General features: G+C 39.4%; 1 protein-coding gene across 1 annotated transcript in view; it reads right to left on the bottom strand.

Annotated features, from left to right (window-relative positions):
• The window catches only part of SLC16A10 (solute carrier family 16 member 10), a 113,366-nt gene that overhangs the window by 32,127 nt on the left and 53,382 nt on the right, over window positions 1-27,857 (bottom strand). Inside the window, exons 2-3 of the mRNA XM_069598113.1 lie at window positions 11,840-11,984; window positions 5,455-5,917 (exon numbers count right to left, since the gene is read on the bottom strand). Of these exons, the coding sequence (XP_069454214.1) occupies window positions 5,455-5,917; window positions 11,840-11,984 (608 nt within the window). The remainder of the gene's footprint in view (window positions 1-5,454; window positions 5,918-11,839; window positions 11,985-27,857) is intronic.

Consider the following 27,857-nt stretch of genomic DNA (forward strand, 5'->3'; position numbering starts at 1 on the left):
CCTAGGATGCCTCCAAGGTTTGGGGCCTGATGGGATTGCCACTTCCTGAGATAAGGAAGGCTGAGGGCAGAACACGTTTGGAGGACAGGGGATAACCCTCAGGGCTCTTCATGTTAAATCTGAAACATCTAGCAGTCCTCCAAGCGGAGATATTAAGGAAGCAGTTGGCTATAAAAGTTGGGTGAAGAATTCAATCAAGGGGTTTAGACTAAATTCATACACATTGTGAGCCGCTGGCACATACATGACATCTGAACTCGGGAAATTAGAAGAAATCGTCATTTGGAATTAATGCAGGAAAAGATCAAGAGGGAAGTCCCTTGCTATTCAGAGTCAGGGTGAAAAGGAAGGAACCAGAAGAAACTATTAATAAGGGGAATGATGGAGAGGTAGGAGGAAAGCTGAAAGCATGCTTCTGGAAGCTAGTGAAGGAAAACTGAAGAAGAAGAAGCCATAAAACCTTAATCCAGGTGACCTACAAGAGATAATCTCCAAAATATGCAAACAGCTCATGCAGCTCAAATTAAAAAAGCAAATAACCCAACCTAAAAATGGGCAGAGGATCCAAACAGACATTTCTCCAGAGAAATATTAATATACAAATGGCCAAGAGGCACACGAAAAATGCTCAACACCATTAATTATTAGGGAAACGCAAACCAAGACTACAATGCCGTATCACGTCACACCAGTCAGAATGGCCATTATCCAAAAGCTGCTGCTGCTGCTGCTGCTAAGTCGCTTCAGTCGTGTCCGACTCTGTGCGACCCCATAGACGGCAGCCCACCAGGCTCCCCCGTCTCTGGGATTCTCCAGGCAAGAACACTGGAGTGGGTTGCCATTTCCTTCTCCAATGCATGAAAGTAAAAAGTGAAAGTGAAGTCTCTCAGTCGTGTCCGACTCTTCGCAACCCCATGGACTGCAGCCCACCAGGCTCCTCCATCCATGGGATTTTCCAGGCAAGAGTACTGGAGTGGGGTGCCATTGCCTTCTCCATCAAAAAGCTACAAGCAATAAATGCTGGAGAGGGTGTGTGGAAAAGGGAACCCTCTGGCACTGTTTGTGGGAATGTAAATTGGTACAGCCACCATGGAGAACAGTATGGAGGCTCCTTAAGAAACTAAAGCAGAACTACCATATGACCCAGCAATCCCACTCCCGGGCATGTAACCAGAGAAAAACATCCTCCAAAAGGATACCTGCACCCCAGTGTTCTCGGCAGCATTGTTTACAACAGCCAGGACATGGAAGCAACCTAAATGTCCATCGACAGAGAAGTGGATAGAGAAGATGCGGGACTTATACTCGATGGAATATTACTCAGTCACTAAAAAGAATGAATAATGCCATTGGCAGCAACACGGATGGACCTAGAATGTCACAAAGAGTGAAGTCAGTCAAAGACAGGCAAATATGCTGTCACAGAATCTAAAAAAAAGTTACACAAATAAACTTATTTACAAAACAAAAACAGACTCACAGACTTAAAGAATGAACTTACAGTTAGTTACCAGAGAGGAAACACAGCGGGGAAGGGGTAGGAAGGGAGTTGGGGATTAACACGTACACACTGCTATAATTAAAATGGATAACCAACAAGGACCTGCTAACTAGCAATATGGAATTCTGCTCAATGTTATGTGGCAGGCTGGACGGAAGAGGAGTTTGGGGGAGAATGGATACATGTATATGTATGGCTGAGTCCCTTTGCTGTTCACCTGAAACTACTGTAACATTGTTAATCGGCTATACTCCAAGACAAAATAAAGAGTTTAAAAAAATAAAAATTAAGACAAAATGGATAACCAACAATGACACAGGGAACTCTGCTCAATATTATGTAACAATCTAAATGGGGAAAGGATTGGAAAAGGATACATGTATAACTGAACCACTTTGCTGTACACATAAAAAACCAACACAAATTGATAATCAACTATACACCAATAAAAAATTAAAAGTTAAAAAAAAAAACGCCTTAACCTAGAAAACAAAACAAAGCAACTCTCAGGAAAAAAAGGGCAATTCAGAAAAGCTAAAGCAGCTGCTAATGGGAATGGTTATTTGGAAAGTTATATCTCATCAAAATTAATATATAAGATTTGTACCCTTACTCTATTTCTTTAATTTTCTATCTATGAGATATGGGATGTTTACTAAACTTGTTATGATATTCATTTCATGATGTATACAATTCAAATGATTATGCTGTATACCTTAAACTTATTACATGCTGTAGGACAATCATATCTCAATAAAACTAGAAGAAAAAAGATTCATACCCTCACAGTAGAGATTACATCCGGGAAGGCTTAAAAGAGAACATCTGACCCCTTCTAGGAAGCAATATGATTCTTCATTTTTAAAAGTCAACTACTAAAAGAAAACTTTCAACCTTGCTCTGCGAGTAAGAATGCCACAAAGCATACATATTTTCTCTCAAATCATCACATATAGTCTAATAAGCAAGTGACCTTAGAATTTTTAACATAACCATGAAAGCACTTCACTGTATTTCTGAATCCTTCAAAGGAGACCTAGATAGAGAAACCAGTTCCCTAATTAAAGATGCAGTTTTTACAGCAAAGCTCATGATTAAGGACCAATTCCAATCCTATGAAGCTTTTACTAACCACTTTCCCAAGAAGATACCATCTTTCTCCTTTGACTCACCCACTACAACCAGACAATTCACCATCGCATCATGTTAAATTTGAGTAACTCTCATTTTTTTTTACCAGAACTAGAAAGATGCTTTACATACTTTTTTTTTGCATCCTTACAACAATTCTGCAAAACTGGATTTATCCCTATTTTATAGATGCTGAAACTGATGGCTAGAGTCTGTTACCTAAGGTTACCCAAGTATAAAGGGACAAAACCAGCATCTGTTTTCCTCACTATGCAATACTGCCTCTTGCATGAAAGTAGGACACTAATAATTACCAGTCGCAGTGTCGTGTGACCCTGGATGAGTTTCCACACCTCTCAGTGCCTCATTCATGAAATAAGGATGATACACTACATGTACTGCACTGTGGAGAAGATTATATAAGGTAATGTCTGTAAAATTCCTTTATAAGCTATAATTGTCGATATTACTACTCAGTAGATTTTATGCTCCTAAAGCACAGGTTCTTATGCCTTACAGGCATTTTCCCTTCAACATTCAACATGAATTGAACACCATCTTACCAGTCCTTGGAAAGAGTTCAGACACCTTTTCCCCCCTCTAAGGAGGGAGGTGGTGTCCCACTGCATGAAGTCTGGACTGAGTATCAAATATCCCTAAGTCCAAACCTTAAACTACAACACAGTGACAAACTCAGCGTGCTCATCAAACATGAGATTTAAACCACCTGCCCGGCATGTAACTGCTTTCCTCTCCACCACAGCTTTAGTGCCATAAGAGTTCAAAAGGGAGAAAAATCCCAAATAAAAAAATATCATATTTTGTAAGAAAACATGCCTGGAAGGAGGTAGAGCAGAATAAGGTCTGGTTTGTTATCTGAGTTAACAGAGACCTTGTTGTTCTGTGTACAATCTGATTTACAGCCTCCTGATGACAGTAGTAACTATAACACTGTCTAACTCATTACTCATTATGAAATTTCATTTACTTTAAGAAAAAGACCAATAACATATTTACGAAACTTCTTAGGGAACACTCACTCCCCCTTCAATACAATGGAGGTATCCAGTGGTATATCTGGGGACGGGAGCTGGTATGCCCCGGAGGAGGACCATGCCAGGTGTGTTCTCCAGGTAAACATAGCACGAGGGAACCAGCCCCTGCTCTGCCATGATTCTGAGGAAGCTGCTCAAAATCTTTGTTAATGATGGATCTGTTTCCCAGCCTGTAAATCATGAGCTAATATTATTTATTCTGCCTACCTCACAGGTTTACTGTGAAGGTCAAATGAAATAATATATGTAAATTAATTTACAAATTACATTACTAGAAATTACCAGAAGTAACTAGATAATCAACTACCACTTGTCCTTTGGTAAATGTCAGGTACTAGTGACTTAGCAGCAGCAGCAAAGTTGAGATATTGATTTCTCTAACGGTTTTCATGTTATAGTAACAAACAGAATTTTTTAAAAAAATCTACTCATCTCTAAAAAGGACCCGACAAATGTTTTCTTATCTACAGAAGCTATGGAAGAAGTAACTGGTAAGGTTGATCTTCCCACAATGGATCTATGTGTATATATGTATATATTCTAAATTATTTTCAGATGGTTTAACTATGTCTTCCTAAAAGAGTGAAAATGGACTCTCAGATCAAGATGTAGCCACAGACTTCATATGTGATAGGCATGACATACCAGGTCATTTTACCTAGTAATTCAGTCTCTGCAAAATGCCTCATGGTTCAGAGTCCTAAAAACTAGTCCTCTCCTTGTCTCCCCCTTGTTCATCCCAGCTGCCTCCTTAAAACCTCTGGCAAAAAAAGAATAGGAGAATTAAGAATTCAAATTGTCTTAGATCCACAAAGGATTGATGATGTCATTTATTAGCTGACCCCCTGACCCCAGTAATTCTCTGAACTACCCTGCCAAATTGTGCCAGAATTTTAACTAAAGAAAAATTGCACAAGCGTCCAAAAGTAGACTGAAAGGTAGAAAAACTCCAAATCACACAGTATACACATAAAAGAAAAGCTTATCCTAGTACCGTTTTTGTTTATCATTTATCAACTATGCTGAACTATAAATACATTTTCAGTCATAACAACAAGAATAAAGGAAGAAACATAATAATAAGCACTTTTGAGCAAATTTTCCCAGGGGCAAATTTAGACACTGCTTACTATTATAAAGAGGTTGAAATTTGCCTTTGCAATGTAAGTAAGCAATATAAAGTGCCCGAGCACTTGAAATCCTAATTTCCTATGAAACCCTTGCTCTCTCTGGTTATTTGGAACTTGCTAACATTTCTCAAATAATCCTCCAAATGGAATTCCCATTTTCTCAGAAGTATCTCACAAGGAGACAAAGTGCTTCTTTGTGTCAAAGTCACTGGCTTTTACTATTTACCTAATTTTTGCACCCCTTTGTTGAAAAATAATTTATTGGTGTTGACAAAATCATTGCACCATCTTTGTCCCTGATTATGATTAATAAGCCATTTGAACAAAAAGTGACCTGCCAACTTTTTTGTATAGATGACATTTGTTCCAATATTTTAGTGTTCTTTAAAAAAAAAAAACAAAGTTGGTTTGGCGATCTGTTAAATACCAAAGCATACCATGCAACATATTCTCTATGTAATGATCGGATGACTGTGCTGACCTTGTCTTAGGAGACCTGGACTTGCAAGGGTCCCTGAATTACAACCAGGATAACATTTAAGGCCAACTTCAATCTGAGCTCTCTTGCTCTTCTGAGAAGCTTTTCTGTATGAAATAATAATTTCCGTTACCAGCAAAGCCAGAGAGGCGTACTCACCAAGTGAACATAAGGCACAAAGTACCCAAAAAGTGCAAGTGGTATTCCAACGGCCCACACTGCGTACGCTGTCACCTTGAAGATGGCAAAATTGAAAAATTTTTTTGGAGGACTGAACTTTCTCCTGGAAAAGAGGGAGAGTCGGTCGCTTCCTTTGGTTGTACCGTCTTTATCTTTGGCACTGGAAGCAAGAGGTCGGTAAGTGAAGCCAGCCAGAAAGAGGACAAACACGAAGATGCAGAGGACCCGGAGGGTGTGGAAGAGGCCCACGCTGTCGGTCAGAACCCTCAAAAGGAAAGGCAGCAAAATCGTGAAGATACTGCTGCCAGCGGTGACGATGCCGTTCACCAGTCCAAGGCGCTTCTTGAAATAGTGTCCCAAAATGACCAAGGAAGGCTGGTAGGCGAAGGAGCAACCACAGGCAAATATGATCCCGTAGGTCAGGTACAGAGGCTCGATGGAGCTGTGCGAAGACGAAAAAGACGCAGAGCAGCTTTCAGTACTTTCATCACGTGCTTGGAAGAATAAAGCCTTACGGTCAAAGGGGGTTTCAGTTAATCAACATATTTTCTACAAATAAAAATTAACCAAAAAGAGGTTAAAATCTTAATAAGAATACAACACTACAATATTTTAATTTCATCTGAATAGATAATAAAAAATGCCTTAAAATGTGAAAAATGATCAATAAGGTCCTCAGTGATTTGATCCCTCCTCCTCTTTCTATTGACCTTCAGGCGAACCATGCAGCACTGGGTAAAAACTGTGATGCTCTCCAACTCAGAAATAAACAGTGGTGCCAGGAAGGGCCTCAGTGACTCTGACAATGATTAAACTACCAAAAAAAAAAAACCTAGTCTCAATAAAAGCTTGTAAAAAAGTAGAATTTAACTATGAAAACTCTTTTCCTTCATGGAATTTTCCCAGGGACTTATTAATCAGCAATCTACTCAAAGAGAAGGCTACGTTTGATATTTTCTCCCCAGGCTTATGCGAGGAACGTTTGCACGGACAAGCAGTTGTGTGTCTGCTGCATTTTGCTGGCCTAAGGGCTGCAGACCAACCTTCGCCCTGTGCCACACTGTTCTCAGAGTTGTGCAAGATAATGAGAAATCAGAGTCTGACTGCAGGACTACTAAACGAGGTGCATTCACTACTGATCCCAGTCTGTAAGCTTTCAGGCCAGGCAGGTCTGGACAAAAATAATCAAAGGTTGAGAATTCTATATTTAACCAAATAACTTAATTACACACTTCTGATGAAAGTAAAGGAATTCCCTGGCAGTCCAGTGGTCAGGACTCAGCACTCTCACTACCAAGGGCCTGGGTTTGATCCCTGGTCAGGGAACTAAGATCCCACAAGCTGCACAGTGCAACAGCAACAACAAAAAGAAAATGAACAAAAGAAAAGAGAGGGCTAAAGCAAGAGGAGGCTGCAGAGCGGAGGAAATTTTTAAAAAAAGAAATTAAAGAAACATAGCATTACATTCTTTGAAACAATTAAGGAGTAAAAGAACGCTGAAGTTTTTTTCTTTTGAAAATTCAGAAGGCTGTGTATCAGTAGTAAAGGCAAGCTCTTTATAAAAGCTAAGCTAGATAAAGTTGGTTAATAATTAAATTTTAAACAATAATTGTAGCCTAGCAATATGCTGAGGTAATCACAAGGAACTCTAGAATCTGATAAAATTAAGGCAGGCTGGCAGTTCCCTCACTCTGAGATGCCCTTTCCCCGCCTATTAATCTACGTAAAAACCATCTTCAAGTCAGGCTCAAGAGCCAGTCCCTAATTCTCCTAAATTAATCTTACCTAACTCTGATCACTCTTTACCAAAACCCCACTCTTATTCAATGAACATATTTAACAGCTACTATGTTCCAGATACTTGGTGAAAAAAATATTTTAAGTGTGGCTATGCCCTACTTCTCGTCTGCTTAGTGAAACAAGACACCTACCTGAAATAACAAGAATGTAAAACACAATATAAATAATATTTCACTCATTCTGCATCAGTTTTTTCACATAAGTATTTTTCCAGATAACTGCAACAAGTTTCTTAAGGTACCAATTTACTTTTATATAACAATTTTAAAGGAAAAATCTAAATACATTTTTCTCTGCCTTCTTCAAAGTGTATGTTAAAAATAGTAATGACAGCACAGTATTGTCATAAACAACAACAATATCTATAGTTACACTACATTATTGTAAAGCTGTCAGTTGGAAAACCAGAGAGCCACAGACATCAATCGAGACATTCTTTTGCACACCATTTAAATACGGAGTGCTTGTTAAGATTAGCCTTGGTATCTCTCCTGCAGAGTAAAATACATCAGCTTTGCGATGGCATTTTCACTGCTGCTGGATCCTTCCTCACTTCTGATTTTCACTTTAGTAACAGATGGTTCAAACTGTTGAAGTTTGACAACTGAGTAAGTGCCGTGCAAATCAGTAAGATACCAAGTATGTGTGGGAAAAGTATTCAAAGAAGAGACGCTGATGCAGCCATCTGGCACTGCTAGAGAAGGCTTTCCTAAGAAGGCGGAATTTGAACTAGAGGAAAAGAAGGTCAGCCCACCGTTCAACACTTGGAATTTATACCTCATCTCCCTTTGTTCCTCTGCATGCTCTCAAAGTACAGCAGCTTTGATCAGTGGGTTAAATAATGAAGCTGAATAGAAGATATGAGAGCATTACATGGAGTAAGGCAAAGATCCCTTCAAGACAGTTTGTTTTAGTCAGGGGTGGGGATGGGGGAGGAAGAGAGAAAAAGAACTAGGTCACCACGTAAAATACATTTTATAATTTTTATTTCTCAGTGGTCAAAAAAGTTTGAGAAACATTGCTTGCTGTAAGTTGGTCTGTGTATATGAATTCTGTCTACCGAACTAGGTAATAAGTTCCATGAGTTTTTTATCTCTTAGTTTCTCTCTCCACCAAAGCCTCAGTGTTAATAATACTCCAGCAAAAGCTAAGGTCGCTGACTGACAATGGGCATCTGAGGCTTCCGGACCGTGCAGGGATCTCATGAGGCAGTAAGAGAACAATGCTGTATTAGAGATAAAGAAGAACCAAAAGCAAGTGATCTCACAGGATCACCTAAGTAGAACCTTATCCCCCAAAAAACTGGTTTTTTATTTCTTTAAAAGACAACTTTAGATTCTATGAGGAATGAGAAGGAGGTGTCAGTACTAATAGAGACTCATTTATGTATATATGATCATTTTTACCAATGTTAAATTAGTTTGTTGTGGGCTGGCATGGATTAATTAATAACTACCATCTTGTATCAGTATCATCAATCAGGAATTTGGTTTCAAGATTCATGTAGTGACCACCAGATAAACTTTTTCTGTTTTTTTTGTATGCAAGGGGAACTTGGATATCCTGAAATAAAAAATTGTTGGGTTTTGCCTTTTGAAAAATAAAAATAAAAAATAAAAAACAACTTTAGAAGACAAGAACAAAGGCAACTTTAAAGATGGAATATTTATCTTCTAAAGAGGAATAAAAATAATTGTTTAGAATCCAAATAAAATGTCTAAGGTGAAAGAAAGAGGCTCACTTTAGAGTTGAGGAAGGGGTATGTGTGGGGAGAGTGAGGGTAAAATCAGTAAACCAAGGATTCTGTTGATTCTGAATATTTAAAAATAAACAGGGTGGGACGTCTCTGGTGGTCCAGTGACTAAGGACTCCGAGTTTTCACACAGGGGCCTGGGTTCAATCCCTGGTTGGAAAGCTAAGCCTCCTCAAGCTGTGTGGTGTGGCCAAAATAAAGATTAAAGAAATAATAAACAAATGAACAGGGCAATGGCCAGTGAACACATGAAAAGATGCTCAAGATCATTAATTAACAGAGAAATGCAAACTGAAACTACTATGAGGTATCTCCTCACAGCAGTCAGGATGGCCAGCATCAGAAAAATCTACCAACAATAAATGCTGTAGAGGATGTGGAGGAAAGGGAACCCTCCTACACTGTTGGAGGGAATGTAAACTTATACAGCCATTAGCGAGAACAATATGAAAAAACTAGGAATAAATCTACCACATGACCTAGCAACTCCACTACTGGGCATATACCCTGAGAAAATCATAATCAAAAACAACACGCGTACCCCAGTGTTGATGGCAGCACTGTTTACAGTTGCCAGGACAGGGAAGCAACCTAGACGCCCACTGACAGATGAGTGGATAAGGAAGACATGCTACACACACACAATGGAATGTTCAGTCCAGGTCAGTCGCCCAGTCGTGTCCGACTCTTTGCAACCCCATGAATCGCAGCACGCCAGGCCTCCCGGAGTTCACTCAAACTCACGTCCATTGAGTCGGTGATGCCATCCAGCCATCTCATCCTCTGTCGTCCCCTTCTCCTCCTGCCCCCAATCCCTCCCAGCATCAGAGTCTTTTCCAATGAGGCAACTCTTTGCATGAGGTAGCCAAAATACTGGAGTTTCAGCTTCAGCATCATTCCTTCCAAAGAAATCCCAGGGCTGATCTCCTTCAGAATGGACTGGTTGGATCTCCTTGCAGTCCAAGGGACTCTTGAGTCTTCTCCAATACCACAGTTCAAAAGCATCAATTCTTCAGCGCTCAGCTTTCTTCACAGTCCAACTCTCACATCCATACATGACCACTGGAAAAACCATAGCCTTGACTAGATGAACCTTTGTTGGCAAAGTGATGTCTCTGCTTTTCAATATGCTGTCTAGGTTGGTCACAACTCTCCTTCCAAGGAGTAAGCATCTTTTAATTTCATGGCTGCAGTCACTCAGCCATAAAAAGGAACGAATTTAAGTCAGTTCTAATGGGGAAAGGTTGAGGGCAGGAGGAGAAGGGGACAACAGAGGATGAGATGGTTGGATGGCATCACTGACTTACTGGACGTGAGTCTGAGTGAACTCCAGGAGTTGGTGATGGACAGGGAGGCCTGGCGTGCTGCGGCTCATGGGGTTGCAAAGAGTCGGACATCACTGAGCAACTGAACTGACTGAGTGAGGTAGATGAACCTAGAGTTATACAGAGTGAAGGAAGTCAGAGAGAGAAAAACAAAGTATATTAACCATATATATGGAATCTAGAAAAATGATATTGATGAAGCTATTTTCAGGCAAGGAATGGAGACACAAATGTAGAGAATGGACTTGTGGGCACAGTGGGGAGGGACAGGTTGGGATGAGTGGAGAAAGGAGCATCAGCAGACAGAAGCTATCAGGCGTGAGATGGAGAGCTGGGGAGAAGTTGCTGTATGCCGCAGGGAGCCCAGTCTTGCGCTCTGTGATGACCTGGAGGGATGGGATGGGGGGGGGGGGCGTAGGGAGGCTAGAGAGGGAGGGGATCTAAGTATAACTATGGCTGTTCTGCACTGTTGTGTAGCAGAAACCAACACAACATTGCAAAAAAAAAAACATTTTTTAATTTTAAATTTAAAAAAAATAGAAAAAAATAAACAGGGCAAGCAATGTAAGTTTGATTTTTTTTTTCCTAGTAACTACAATAATGCTTTTCAACTAGACCTTGAAGATAGCTAAGGAAGAGAAAGGGACAGGAAATGAAGATAAACCACTAAAGTAGACAGAGGATGGAAATCATCTAAGGGTTTTCCTGTTAAGTGCAGCCTGTTAGCCAGAGCTACCCATTAAACCAGGGTTTCTCTATCTGGGGATTATCCTGACAATGAAAGAGGATTTGCAGGTAAAACAGGAGCTGGAGAGAGAGGTGCTTCCAGGGTTACGGTGCCTCCCAGCTATCTGCAGTTAGCTCCTCTGCAGGGCTTCTAACAGACACAGGGAACAATGTTTTGATAGGAATTTTTATTTTAAGCTGCATTTGATCACTTCATTTTGTCATGATCTTTTTAAATTTCAGCACTGTTCTTTCCCCCTCCCCACCCCCACTCTCGAAAACAGTGCAGGTAGGAATTCTCTACCTGGGTTGAAATAAACAGCAAAGTCTACATCTCATTAATAAAAATATTTCACATCAAGCCTATGAACAACCACTTCAAAATATCATCTCTTGTACGCTTTGGAACTCAGAATGAGTTGATCTTAAATTAAGCCCATTGCTTTAGACAACTTTACTGCTAGAATTTGAGTCTTTGGGATTTTTCTGTGAATGGAAAAAAACAAAAGGAGAAATTTTTTTTTTTTTGGCTCCAGGGAACACATGTACCCTGACTTGGCATCTCACTCTGAGGCGCTGCAAGCAAAAGCACTCAAATTTACAAGCTCTGATTTGCTGCTGTGGACAGTTGCATAAGTGACATGCTTCAAGTTTTAAGCACTTGAAAAGGACTTTTTTCCTTGTAAACAGCAAAGTTTCTGAAAGGAAATCTAGAAGATAGCTCAGAGATTTTGAAAACATGAAGAAACCAAGTCCTTACCTTACAAAAGAACTTGATAAGAGTCCAACAAATCCAACAGCAGCGCCCACGACAGCTGTTTTCCGACAACCAAATATGTCTGTGAAGACACTGACAATCGGGCAGCAGAAGAAAATCATCCCCATGGAGAGAGAACTAACCCATGCTGCAAGAGAGGGGGAGATGGGGGACATTATGACACGTGGAATTCTAGGTGTTCTTATCTCACAGAATGTAAGACATATTGAGAAAAGTACCAGTGCAGGAAAGATACTACTCAGATTGATGAATGGGGGGAAGTTAGAATAAGTAACAAATCTGAATCATAGATCAAAGCATTTGGCAAGTACTCATTATAATTAGCAAAGCAATTATTTGTGTTCAGTGGAACTTCTGAGAAAAGTTTGTATCCTTAAATAAATCAAACATTCTCCTGGGACCTAATCTCTATCCTGGTAACTATGGTTTTAAGCAACTTCTAATCTGTGGAAAGAAACCTGTCTGAAAAAACTGAAATATATTTAGGAACCCATGCCCAGGTGATCAAACTGCAAAGAAATGACCACTGAACTCAACAGTGGTGAAACTTGAAGAAAAGGAGTTATATGGACACAGTAGTTAAGAATCAAACATCTGCCTAGAGTCTGGGCTTTGTGCTTTCGTTAAAGGAATCAAATCCACAAAGGCAATTTGTTAACCTAGATAAGTAACTGTATATTCACTTTATTCATAAAGCCATACACACAGTTTATCTTCTTTTTTGAAAGTATGTTATCATTCACAATAGAAAAGATTTAAGAATCAGGTCATAATTTCCTGTCCTGATACTGTAAAGACAAAAACAAAAGGAAAGCAAAAGAGAGACACACTGAGTACAAATGCTCACAAATTTGTGCCAAAGAAATGAGTGATCTTGTAAGACACCGAGTCTGTAAATTCTTAAAAAGTATAAAGAACCAAGAGAGCCCTGAGTGAACATGAGCTATAAAACAAACAAATCCCTTAAGTCCCCAGCTCTGGAACGATCCAACAAATTCTTGGGCAAATCATTTCCTCTGAGTCTGTTTTCTCACCTTGAGAGAGGATGGAACACAGATCTTTCCAGAATTATTAAAGATTAGAGAAAACGTGTCTAAACCTCCACATCTAGCACAGAGTGCTTAACAATGCAGAGTTTTAACAACAACAAGTTGTCTTACAAAATGAAATGATCTCCAGCATTCCACCCAGCTCTGACAGTCTTCTAGTAAACCGCTCTATTTCCTTAGCAAAGGAAGTTAAATCCAGACAGACCCTGTACAAATGACTATTTGCTAATAATGGTATCCAAATGGAGCTTCACCAGTCTAACAATTTCATTTAATTTTTTTGCCTTCTTACATTTTAAGTTATTTATGTATATTTTATCAGCCACAATTTCTTTCCTTTCTTCCCTTACCAGAAAGGAGACAAAAACACAATGAAGAGACTGTACAAACAATGCAGGCTTAGCTTAGGTGTTGGTGGGAGGGATTTAGAAGTGGACAGGCTCAGGAAAGAGGTGATGGGCCAGATACTAGCACAACCACAGCCCCGGATGTACCCGCTCAAGGAGAAGTGTGACTTTTTCAGTCCATGTTATATAAAAATGTTACTGATTTTTAATCATTTAATCTCATTCAAAAAAAATTTAGTCATCTATCATGTTGATGAAACAACCTAAACCAGTCTAGTCAGACTAGAAGAACAGCATCCTAACCTTTATTTTTGGATGAAGGTACTTGACAATTAAATGAAACGCCAACACTTACCAGGAAATCACATTAAGAAATTCAAGAGCAAATATTTATATTGCACTAATGTTCAAAAAAAGTCAAGGCATGTTTCAAGAAGAAAAACAAGTCTTTACGCATTATCTAGGTGTTGGTCTACCATAACACCAAATGTGAAAAATTTTTACAGAATCTTATGTCCACTGAACAAGCACTAAGTGCAGGATATAATCAAATACAACTTTACTTTTGTCTCGACTATCGTCTTAAAATGCAAGCGTGGAGAAAACATTTCCCCGCCACTGCATGAGCACTTCAGCAGGCCCACCTTGTAGCCAGTGCTGAGTAGCAGAAAGGCCTCAGGTGCTTTAGGTTACAAACTAACCTTCACTAGGTAATCAAATCTTGTTTCCTCGGGAGGAGAGGAAGATCAGCTTTGTCTCTTTTCCGTGGCCCTTCTTCCCCTCCCTAGCTATTGCTCTCTGCAAAGTGGACCAGCATGAGACAGAGGGGTAACTCGGAGACAAGGCAAGGAGACTCCTACTTCACAGGTCCTGCCAAAAGGCCTGAACGGCGATGTCCGAAGCGGACGCTTTCCCTCAGATGCACTTCTGTGGGTTCTTCCAAGTCTCACCTCAGAGTTCCTTCTGGCTACAGCTCCACAGACAAGGACAGTTCACTCTCCTCCTGGCTTTCTGGCTGTCATTTAAAAGACTCACTGTTGGAGCCTCGTTGCCCTTCTAGACGGTTTATTTGGGCAGGGATCAAAACAGCTCCTCTCTCCTCCACTCAGCCTGCCTCTGCTCTGCAGGAAATATTCATGTTTCCTCTGCCCTGACAAACACTGGAGTGTGGGCAAATTCCACAGAGCCCTCCTCTTGCTGTGGGAGCAGCTGGCTAGATGCAGTTCTCTCCTTGCTGGATTTCTCACGGGATTCAGACCTCAGTCCTCTGTATCCCCTAACTGAAGAGAATTCTTTAAACCTCTAAGTGGTCCCTCTAAAGCTCCCCTCGCTAGGTTATCAAGTGAAAGGATGTATACCCCAACTTTTCCCATGAGGGGTGGGGTGGAAGGAAGCCACAGCATAATTTCATAAAAGAATCTTCACAAAATGCTCTTCCTTGACCCATAAATATCCTTCTTGTGGGTTTTAGACCCTCTAACTGATCCTTGAACATGAACTATCCCACTTTTGAATTTCACACTTCTGTACCTTAATGCCTCAGCTAAATTCCCAACATCTTTTTTTTTTTTTTTTGGCTGCACTGCACAGGTTGAGGGATCTTAGCTCCCCTGCAATGGAAACAGGGGAATCCTAACCACTGGACTACCAGAGAATTCAAGAAATTCTCTTCTTAGAAATTTTTTGTTGGAGTATAGCTGACTTATAATGTTGTGTTAGTTTTGGACATACAGCAAAGTGAATCAGTTATACATATATTCACTTTTTTTTTTTTTAAGATTCTTTGCCCATATAGGCCATTAGAGAATACTGAGGAGAGGTCTCTGTGCTATACAGCAGGTTCTTACTAGTTACCTGTTTTATATACAGCAGTGTATATATGTCAGTCCCAATCTTCCAATTTATCCCCCCATCCCCTGGTAATCCTAAGTTTGTTTCCTACATCCCTGACTATTTGTTTCATAAATAAGTTCATTTATACCCTTCTTTTATATTCCACATATAAGTGATATCATATGGTATTTGTCTCCCTGGGTCTGACTTACTTCACACAAGATAATAATCTCCAGGTAAATCCACGTCACTGCAAATGACATTATTTCATTCTTTTTATGGCTGAGTAGCATTGCATTGTATATATGTACCATATCTTCTTTAACCATTTCTCTGTTGATGGACATTTAGGGTGCTTCCATGCCCTGGCTATTGTAAGTAGGGCTGCAATGAACACTGGGGTGCATGTATCTCTTCAGATTATGGTCTTCTCTGGGTATATGCCCAGGAGTATGACTGTTGGGTCATATGGTAGTTCTATTTTAAGGAACTCCCATACAACATACTGTTCTCCATAGTGGTTGTACCAATCTACCTTCCCACCAGCAGTGTAGGAGAGTTCCCTTTTCTACACATGCTCTCCAGCATTTACTGTTTGTGGATTTTTGATGATGGCCATTCTGACTGGTGTGAGGTGATACCTCATTATAGTTCTGATTTGCATTTCTCTAATAGTGACGTTGAGCATCTTTTCATGTACTTTTTGGCTATCCATATGTCTTCTTTGGAGGAATGTCTATTTAGATCTTCTGCCCATTTTTTATTTTTTATTTTTTTATATTCAGCTACATGAGCTGTTTGCATATTTTGGAAATTAATCCCTTGTCAGTTGCTTTGTTTGAAATATTTTCTCCCATTCTGAGGGCTGTCTTATTGTTTTGTTTATGGTTTCCTTTGCTATGCAAAAGCTTTTAAGTTTAATTAGATCCCACTTGTTTATTTACTTTTATTTTCATTATGCTGAGAGGTAGATCAAAAAAGATATCTTGTCAAAGAGTGTTCTGTCTATGTTCTTCTCTAAGAGTTCTATAGTGTCCGATCTTACATTTAGGTCTTTAATCCATTTTGAGCTTATTTTTGTGTGTGGTATTCGGAAATGTTTTAATTTCATTCTTTTACATGTAGCTGTCCTGTTTTCCCAGTACCACGTACTGAAGAGACTATCTTTTTCCCATTGTATATTCCTGCCTCTGTCATAGATTATGTGACCAAAAATATTAATTCTTGAATGAATCTATTACTTGGCACTGTTTTTGTAAAATTTTAACATGGCATAACAAAGAATCCAAGGTTTTACGGATTATGCTATACACCATAAAAATAAAAGAGCCTGTTGTTCTCTTCTGACCCTTCCAAGTCTGACTATGATTACTATTAATAATAGAAACTGAGAAACTGAAAGACATAGTCACTCTATCCAGCATGGTAAAATTTTGTTTAAAAAATGCAAACTACCACTAATCCTTCCACATAATTTGACCTAACATCCACACAGGGTTTCCTAATACTGTTGAAGAGCAAATATTTTCCAACGGAAGAGATACTATCTAAAATATGGAATAACCACATTCTCTCCATTCCAAGTGAAAGTGTTTATTATGTATGTTCTCGGCACGATCACAAGCTCCTGAGAATATTAAAAAAACTAAAATATTTTTCTATCTTCCAATAATTTCCATCTAGTAATATGCATATGGAAATAGAGGTCCAACCAGAACGCCCTATACAATGAGCTAAATGTCTTAAGAGATATAGATTTCAAAAAATATATAATAAAGAAGGGATTAAAAATCTCCTGAAAATGTACCAGCTTAGAATCCCTAATCAGTAAAGCTTGTTACATCCTGCTGTATCTTCTTCTCATTTGCAATACTGTTTTTAGAATGTATGTAGATGTTAGTGATAAAATTCAGATATTTTGAAATGCTAATGAGTTCATAGTAGACCTCTTTGGCATTAACAGTATTTCTCAATGAATTGTACTTTTATATATTTACTGTTGTTATAGAGTGGCATACCTATGTGTATAATGAATTGATTTTGAGGTTGTTGGCACCTCTATAGGATTCAAGTTAGCTATTACATAAAGTCCATTTTCCCTTAAAAAAAAAGAGAAAGAAAGACTTTAGAGTGTGTTTGTGCACTCTTATTTGAATGTGTGTGTTTGATGTTAACAGAGAGAAACATCCAAAAAAAAGACCAGGTAGGAAAATCTTTTTTATAAACTAACAATCAATGTGGTTAGCATAAATACAAATTCAATTCAAATCCTGTGTAACTGTTAGCAGCTATAGTAAGGTGATCATAAAAGTACAAATTAAATACAAATTTTAAAAAACAATAAACTACACATACATACACACACACACACACACACACACACACACACATATATATATATATATAAGTAACAATCAGCTTTCCAGTTTCCCCACTCAGACTCTCTTTGTTCACTACTCCATACTAAGAACAAATCCTCATTTCTCAGCATGGCCAAAGGAAAATGCAAATCACTTGGAAGAAGTGGTTAGGTTTACTATTTAAAAACAGTTTCCTGCATATTAAGTAACACAAAAATAAATGTTCTAACTATGTGGACATAAATGACTACAAGGACAAAATGTTTACAATTGAAAACACCCAAAGGGAAGACTTACCGTAGTTAGCTGAAGGCTGATAAATACTCTTTCACCCTGTTTTGAGAGTTCCAACCCCCATTTCCACTTGATCTTGGCCTTTTCACAACAGCTTTGCTCTATAATAGAACACTGGTCTAATAGCCTCAAATAAACATCTAAATATCATTTAACAAAGTTCCAATGACTTTCGGAGTGTGGTGTTGTCTGACAACTACACAAAAACTCAGGAACGAGTCAATTGTACTTGATTTGACCATTTTATTGCCAATTGAAAGGTTATTTGGTAGGTATATTTCACTTAGGAGTGGTTTTGAAGTTATTTGCTATCAACTTCTGTTAGTGGCAGCAGAGTGAAGTGGTCAAGTGAGTCCTCTTACAGATAATAACTGTGTTGGGGGGAAAAAAACTTATTTAAACACAATATGGAAAATGTTTTAAAACAGACAGAAGTTGGAGGAGAGTTTTCTTCCCTGGTGGCTCAGACCAAGAAGAACCTGCCTGCAATGTGGGAGGCCAGGTTTAATCCTTGGTTTGGGAAGATTCCCTAGAGAAGGAAATGACAACCCACTCCAGTATTCTTGCCTGGAAAATCCCATGGACAGAGAAGCCTGGCAGGCTACAGTCCATAGCGTCACAAAGAGTCTGAGAGACAAGCGACTGACCCTTCCTTTTCCCTTCTACACCTGGAGAAGCTGAATCTGGAAGAAATAAAAATTACCAGTGTGCGGGCCTTCTTGAAGATCAACAAGCTATGCAGATGCTGGGTGGACTAGTAAGGGCCAGACTAAAGAAAAGCAACAGCTGGAGAGGAGAAAAAAAAGCAACCGTTGGAAACTACATGAACTGAACAGAGACATCAGCTGCTACACACCACAGACAGACAGACTCTGAAGTTTGAGTCCAGGCAAGCTAACTGCCTCCTAGGAACAAAAACTCAATCATACTTGGAAAAACAAAGTGGAATCAGAGTTGTTTCAAATATTATCTACAATGTTCGAGTATTCAACCTGAAATTAGCAGACATGCAAAGAAACAGCTAATAAATATAAATGGACTCTGAATGGACTCAGATGTTGAATTCAGAAAACAAAAACTACGAAATATCTATTATAATTATAAGTACTGATATTAATGGATAATAATTTAAAAGTAAAATGCTGAATTACTGAGTGAAGAGATAGGGAATCTCAACAGTGAAATGTAAACTACAAGAAAATGGAAATTTTGGGGATGAAAAGTACAATAGCTGGAAAAAACCCATTATGATACGCTCATACGTAAGAAAGAATCTGGGAATTTGAAGACCAAAATTACCTAATATAAGAAAAGAAGAAAATACTGAAGGAGAATGAACAAAGTCTCAGAGATCTTAGAATAGAAATCTAGGAGATTTCCACTACAAGAAATCTTAAACAAAGTTCCACAACTTAGGTCCAAAGAAAGGACTGAAACATAGAAACACACACGACACACTGCTTTCTCCTATTTCTTTATAAGATATATGACTATTTAAAGCAAAAATTCTAACAATGTATGTGCAGGAGTGCTTAGCTGCTTCAGGTGTCTGACTCTGTGACTCCACAAACTGCAGCCCGCCAGGCTCCTCTGTCCACAGAATTTTCCAGACAAGAATATTGTGGGTTGCCATTTCCTCCTCCAGGGGATCATCCTGACCCAGGGATGGAACCCATATCTCCCGTAGCTTCTGCACTGGCAGGCAGATTCTCTACCACTGAGCCACCTGGGATAGACGTATTATAATACATCTATAATACATCTATGATACATATATTATATATGATAACAGCACTGAAGATGGAAGTAAATGAAAACACACTACCACAAGATTCCTACATTTTATCTGAAGCAATTCCATCAACTTAAAATACATTGAGATATACGCTGTAATCCCTAAAGATGGCACTTTTTAAAAATGCAGAAATATAGCTTGAAAGCCAATAGAGAAATTAAAATTGATTACTAAAAATTACTTGATTAATGTAAAGGAAGGCAGAAGAGAAAGAACAGAAGAACAAGAAGCAGATGAGACAAATAAAACCAAATAGCAAAATGTCAGACCTAAATATGACCATATCAGTAATGATATTAAAGAAAAATAAAGACACCAAGCAAATGGCAAAGACTATCTAACTGGATTAAAAAAATCAAGAATCACTTATATCCTGTTTAAAGAGATGTAGTTTAAATACAAATACACAAATAACTTGGAAATAAAAAAGATGGGGAAAGATATGCCATGAATTAATAACCCTAACAAGACTGGAATGGCTGTACTAACACCAGACAAAACAGACTTCAAGGCAAGTAGTTTTACTAGAAATAAAGAGGGATTCTAATGATGAAAGTCTCAACACATCAGGAAGATATAACAATGACAAACCTATATACACCTAATATAACAGAACAACTAATCTCAAAAATATACAAGCAACTTATGCAGCTCAATTCCAGAAAAATAAACGACCCAATCAAAAAATGGGCCAGAGAACTAAATAGACATTTCTCCAAAGAACACATACGGATGGCTAACAAACATATGAAAAGATGCTCAACATCACTCATTATTAGAGAAATGCAGATCAAAACCACAATGAGGTACCACTTCACACCAGTCAGAATGGCTGCGATCCAAAAGTCAGCAAGCAATAAATGCTGGAGAGGGTGTGGAGAAAAGGGAACCCTCCTACACTGTTGGTGGGAATGCAAACTAGTACAGCCACTATGGAGAACAGTGTGGAGATTCCTTAAAAAATTGCAAATAGAACTGCCTTATGACCCAGCAATCCCACTGCTGGGCATACACACCGAGGAAACCAGAATAGAAAGAGACACGTGTACCCCAATGTTCATCGCAGCACTGTTTATAATAGCCAGGACATGGAAACAACCTAGATGTCCATCAGCAGATGAATGGATAAGAAAGCTGTGGTACATATACACAATGGAGTATTACTCAGCCATTAAAAAGAATACATTTGAATCAGTTCTAATGAGATGAATGAAACTGGAGCAGATTATACAGAGTGAAGTAAGCCAGAAAGAAAAACACCATACAGTATACTAATGCATATATATGGAATTTAGAAAGATGGTAATGATAACCCTGTATGTGAGACAGCATAAGAGACACAGATGTATAAAGCGGACTTTTGCACTCTGAGGGAGAGGGAGAGGGTGGGATGATTTGGGAGAATGGCACTGAAACATGTATACTGTCATGTAAGAAACAAATCGCCAGTCTATGTTCTATACAGGATACAGGATGCTTGGGGCTGGTGCACGGGGATGATCCAGGGAGATGATATGGGGTGGGAGGTGGGAGGGGGGTTCATGATTGGGAACTCATGTACACCCGTGGTGGATTCATGTCAATGTATGGCAAAACCAATACAGTATTGTAAAGTAAAATAAAGTAAAAATAAAAATTAAAAAAAAAGAGGCAGTAAGATCTTGACGGGGAAAAAAAAAACAACAAAATAAAATAAGATATGCCATCAATAAGAAAAAAAAAGGAAACACAAGAAGGAAATTTAAACTCTACTTTACACCATATTTTTACTTAGCTCAAAATGAATCATAAAAATGAAATTTGAAACTGAAAAGTATAAAACTTCTAGGAAAAAACATAGGAGAAAATCGTTGTTACCTTGGGTTAGGCAAAGACTTCTTAGTCACAACATCAAAAACATAATCCTTAGAAAAAACTTCACTTCAGCAAAATTAAGAATTACTATTCGAAAGACACTTTTAAGAGAATGAAAAGGCAAGCCATAAACTGGGAGGAAAGACTAGCAAGTTATATATCTTACCAAAAACAAAAAACAAACCCTGCACCCAGATTATACAAAGAATTCTCAAAACTCAATAAAAACCAAGCAACCCAATTTAAAACTAGGTTAAAAAGATTTGAACAATCTCTTCACAAAAGATATACAAATGGAAAATATTCATTTTTGAAATGATGCTCAACATCATTAGCCATGAGGAAAATATAAATTACAACAATGAAAAAACTACACACATCTATTCAAATGGCTAAAATGGCTAATCATACCAAGTGTTGGTAAGGATGTTAGGATGTAAGGATGTCATAAGCTGCTACTGGGAATTTAAAATTGGACAACCATTTGGGGAAACTGAGTAGGGATTTTTCTTCAGCTAAATACATCCCTATTATATGATCCAGCCATTCCACTCCCAGGTATTTACCTAAGAGAAACAAGAGCATATGTCCATACAAAACTTACATACAGATGGTTATGGTTGTCTTATTTACAACAGCCAAAAACTGCAAAGAGCCCAAACCTTCACAAATAAAGTGACTGGATAAACAAATTATGGTATGCTCATATAATGGAACGTGCGGGCGTATGTGCTCGGTTGCTTCAGTGGTGTCCGACTCTTTGTAGCCCCCCAGGCTCCTCTGTCCATGGAGATTCTCCAGGCAAGAATACTGGAGTGGGCTGCCACGCCCTCCTCCAGGGGCTCTTCCCCCACCCAGGGATCGAACCCTCATCTCTCATGGTTCCTGCACTGGCTGGCAGGTTCTTCACCACTATTTCCACCTGAGACGCCCACATGATGGAATACCACCCAGCACAATACCAGGAGTGAACTACTGATAAATACAACATGGATGAATACCAAAATACTCACACACAGTGGGAAAAAGGCAAAAAAGGGATATATAAAGCACGACTCCATTTATTAAAAGTTTCCCAAAAATATAAGCCAACATACAGGACAGGAAGCATATCAGTGTTCACCTCGTTGTGGAGAGGGGTACAGAGAGAGGGACTGTCAAAGACACAAAGAAGCCTGAGTGTGACGGATACGCTCATTATCTGGACTGTGGTGGTTGTGTCTCACTGGTGTATACATACGACAAAACGCATCAAATTACCTACTTTATTTCATGTAATACAGCTTATTTCATGTCAATTACACAATAATGTTGCTTAAAAAAAAATAAGAGAAATCCTGTACTTATATGAGATGGTAGATGTTCACTAAACTCAATTGTGATCATCATTTCAGGATAAACTGGAAGGAAAAAACAGAAACCTATGTGGAGGTTTTCAACAACAAAAAAAAAATAGAAGTCATAAAAACGAACACACAAAACTGACAGAACTAAAGGGAGAACTAGACAAATCCACAGTCACAGTTGTGTATTTAAGCACATCACTCTCAGCAATTCATAGAACAGGAAGACCAAAATATAAATGTCTGGATGACAACATCAAGCAGCTTAACTGACGTTTACGTAACACTATATGCAACACCAACTGCAGAGAGCTGTTTGCTCTGCCAGCGAAATTTTTAATCACTGATGAGGGTAGAGTGGGGAGGGGGAAGATGGAAGAACACACACACACACAGAGTGCCACTTAACCCATGGGTAGTGCCTGCATAAAACTGTCATCAGATTCTCAGGCAACACGGTGAGGCATTCTGTCCATTTTAAAGATGGGGAAAAAACAGACTAGAGATATTTAGCAACTTGTCAAGGTTATTTATGCAACTCTGGTGAGATTCCAGGTGGAAAAAGGAATAAGAAAACATGCCCAAAGTCCTTCATTAAAAAACGTCCACCAGACTTCCCTGGTGCGCAGTGGGTAAGAATCCGCCTGCCAGTGCAGGGTACACGGGTTCGATCCCTGGTCTGGGAGGATTCCACCTGCCATGGAACAACTACGCTCATGCACCACAGCTTCTGAGCCCATGCTGTAGAGCCTGTAAGCTGCAACTACTGAAGCCTGCACGCTCTGGGCCCCAGGAGCCACAACTAATGAGCCGCTATGCCTCAACTACAGAAGGCCACGTGCTGTAGAGCCAGCAAACGTGCTGCAGCTGCTGAACCTGTGCTCCACACGAGAGAAGCCACCACAATGAGAAGCCTACCCACCACGACAAAGAGTAGCCCCCACAACTAGAGAAAGCCCGTGGCACATAGTAACAAAGACCCAGTGCATCCAAAATAAATATTTTTTAAAAAATCCACCAGAGCAAAAGGAACCCTCCTACACTGTTGGTGGAAAGGTAAATTGGTGCAGCCATGGTGGAGAACAGTATTGTTGCTGTTTAGTTGCTAAGTCATATCCGACTCTCTGCAACCCCATGGACTGAAGCACACCAGGCTTCCCTGTCCTTCATTATCTCCCAGAGTTTGCTCCAACTCATGTCCATCGCGGTGATGATGCCATCCAACCATCTCATCCTCTGTCGCCCCGTTCTCCTCCTGCCCTCAACCAGAACACTATGGAGGTTCCTTAACAAATGAAAAACAGAGTTGCCATGTAATCCAGCAATCTCACTCCTGGCATATATCTGGAAAAACAAACACTCTAATTAGAAAATGCACCCTAATGTTCACTACAGCACTATTTACAACAGCCAAGACATGGAAGCAACCTAAGTGTCCACTGACAGATGTGTAATTTAAAAGATGTGGTGTCTGTATTTACAGTGGAATACTATTCAGCCATAAAAACTGAAATAATGCCATTTGCAGCAACACGGGTAGACCCAGAGATTATCATACTAAGTGAAGTAAGTCAGAAAGAGGAAGACAAACATTAAATACCATATCACTTATGTGTGGAGTCTAAAATATGATACAAACAAATTTATTTACAAAACAGAAACACTCACAGACATAGAAAACAAACATGGTTATAAAAGGGGAGATGGGGTAGGGAAGGGATAAATTAGGAGTTTGGGATTATCAGATAAAAACTACTGTATATAAAATAAACAATAAGGTCCTACTATACAACCCAGGGAACTTTATTCAATATCCTATAATAAACCATAATGAAAAACAGTATGAAATACATATGCTTGAATATATATATATATCACTTCACTGTACACCAGAAACTAACACCTTGTATATTTTGATTTTTAAAACAATTAAATAGCAAAGAAATGAAAGAATATGAAAGCAATATAAAAGATTAACAAAACTAAAATCTGGTTCTTTGGAAAGATAAACACAATTGACAAAACTTTAGCTAGCCTAACCAAAAAAAAAAAGAAAGGACTCAAATGAGTAATACTGTAAATGTATATGTACAGCATGGTAACTATCAGTTAACAGTACTATATTGTACACTTGGAAGTTGCTATGAGCATAAATCCTAAAATGCTTACCACAAAAAAAGTTGCAACTATGTGCGGTGATAGATGTGTTAACCTATTTGTGGTAATCATTTCACACTATGTATGAACTCCGGGAGATGGTGATGAACAGGGAGGCCTGGTGTGCTGCGATTCATGGGGTCGCAAAGAGTTGGACATGACTGAGCGACTGAACTGAACTGAATGTATATTAGATAAACACACTGTACCCTCAAAAAAAAAAAAACCCCACCAGGAACCATACTTGATGCCGATAAAAACTTATCCCACTCTGGAGAAACTCACAATCTAACTTAATTACATTATGGTTTTCTCCAGATATATGACCAGGAGTAGGACTGCAGGGTCATATAGTAGCTCTGTTTTTAGTTTTTCAAGGAACAGCCACACTGTTCTGCCTAGCTGCTGTACTAATTTACATTCCCAGCAACAGTGTAGGAGGGTTCCCTTTTCTCCACACCCTCTCCAGCAATTATTCTTTGCAGACTTTTTGATGATGGCCATACTGACTGGTGTGAAGTGATACCTCACAGCACTAAAGGAAAGAAAGAATTGTCTTAGCCAAATCAAAATCATCTCTACCATTTGGTTTAATTTCAAAATCAGACAGCTATTGAAAGGACAAGAGCGAAAAAGTAGACAGGTAACCAAGTAGGGCCTAACATGGGTGCGACGAGATGAGCTAGAGCCCCATAAGAGGGACCCCTGCCCTGGTCCCCCCATCAAACGGCACTGATACAGTGAGACTCATAATCCTGAACAGTCTTCCTTGCTCAGGCTTCAGAGAAGCACATCCCCACACCTGTCGTCCTATGTCCAGGAAGCAAAACGAGATTTCACCTAAACGTCATCAAGTAAGCTGTGGCTGTGCCACTGCCAAACTCAGACTGGCACCAGAGCGGCCTCAGATGCCTGCAGAGTAGGCGCAGGCACTCAGCTAAGAGGTAAGAGAAAAGCAAATCTTTCCTCTTAGACCCAGCACAATCGATTCTTTCCTAATGAAGCATTACTCCAAAGCAGTGTTGCGTGTTCACTTCCTGTGCCATTCATGGCTCTGGTGTACTGAGCAGCATGGTGGTTGTAACTGCTGGTGAATACGTACACATATTGGTGAACCTGTAATATGAATGACACTGCTTATGCAGGGAATTAACAGACACTGAACACTAGAACACTTCTGATTTTATTCAACTATTTACTAAGATATAATAAATTTCAAAAATAAATCAAATTCAGCTATGAAGAGTCTGTATTTCAAAATTAAAATTCTTGATATTCTGTATTTTGCCTTTTGATTTTTTTCTCTCGTGTAACAATTTAAAAGAGATATAATTCACACACCATAAAATTAGATCTCTTATAAAAGTCAGTGGTATTCAGTATATTCACAAAGTTATGCAACCATTATCATCCAATTACAGACCATTTTCCTCACCCCAAACAGAAACCCTGTACCGACTAGTAGTCACTCCCATTCCTTCTTCCCCAGAGCCCCTGGTGGCCAGTAATCTGCTTTCTGTCTTTATAGAATTGCCTATGCCATTATTCTTGCCTGGAGAATTCCACGGACAGAGGAGCCCAAAGGGCCACAGTCCATGGGGTTGCAATGAGTCAGACACGACTGAGAAATTTTTCATCATTCTGGACATAAGGATTACCAGGTGGCGCTAGTGGTAAAGGATCTGCCTGCCAATGGAGGAGACAAGAGATGCAGGTTGGATCCTTGGGTCAGGAAAATCCCCTGGAGGAGGGCATGGCAATCCACTCCAGTATTCTTGCCTGGAGAATTCCACGGACAGAGGATCTTGGTAGGCTATGGTCCATAGGGTCGCAGAGTCAGACATGACTCAAGTAACTTAGCACACACAAATTCTGTATGTAAAACACGTTTCCTTTTTTAAAAAATTTTTTTAATTGAAGGATAATCGCTTTACAGAATTTTCTTGTTTTCTGTCAAACCTCAACCTGAACCAGCCATTCAGTTCAGTTCAGTTGCTCAGTCGTGTCCGACTCTTTGCAACCCCATGAATCACAGCATGCCAGGCCTCCCTGTCATCACCAACTCCCGGAGTTCATCCAAACTCATGTGCGTCGAGTCGGTGATTCCATCCAGCCATCTCATCCTTTGTTGTCTCCTTCTCCTCCTGCCCCCAATCCCTTCCAGCATCAGAGTCAACTGTTCACATGAAGTGGCTGAAGTACTGGAGTTTCTGCTTTAGTCCTTCCAATGAACACCCAGGACTGATCTTCTTTAGGATAGACTGGTTGGATCTCCTTACAGTCCAAGGGACTCTCAAGAGTCTTCTCCAACACCACAGTTCAAAAGCATCAGTTCTTCAGTGCTCAGCTTTCTTCACAGTTCAACTCTCACATCCATACATGACTACTGGAAAAACCATAGCCTTGACTAGACGGACGTTTGTTGGCAAAGTAATGTCTCTGTTTTTGAATATGCTGTCTAGGTTGGTCATAATTTTCCTTCCAAGGAGTAAGCGTCTTTTAATTTCATGGCTGCAATTACCACCTGCAGTGATTTTGGAGCCCCCCAAAATAAAGTCTGACACTGTTTCCACTGTTTCCCCATCTATTTCCCATGAAGTGATGGGACCAGATGCCATGATCTTCGTTTTCTGAATGTCGAGCTTTAAGCCAACTTTTTTACTCTCCACTTTCACTTTCATCAAGAGGCTTTCTAAGTTCCTCTTCACTTCCTGCCATAAGAGTGGTGTCATCTGCATATCTGAAGTTATTGATATTTCTCATGGCAATCTTGATTCCAACTTGTGCTTCTTCCAGCCCAGCGGTTCTCATGACGTACTCTGCATAGAAGTTAAATAAGCAGGGTGACAATACACAGTCTTAACACACTCCTTTTCCTATTTGGAACCAGTCTGTTGTTCCATGTCCAGTTCTAACTGTTGCTTCCTGACCTACATACAGGTTTCTCAAGAGGCAGGTCAGGTGGTCT

The sequence above is a fragment of the Ovis canadensis genome, chromosome 8, assembly GCF_042477335.2.
Source record: "Ovis canadensis isolate MfBH-ARS-UI-01 breed Bighorn chromosome 8, ARS-UI_OviCan_v2, whole genome shotgun sequence".
Classification (NCBI taxonomy): Eukaryota; Metazoa; Chordata; class Mammalia; order Artiodactyla; family Bovidae; genus Ovis; species Ovis canadensis.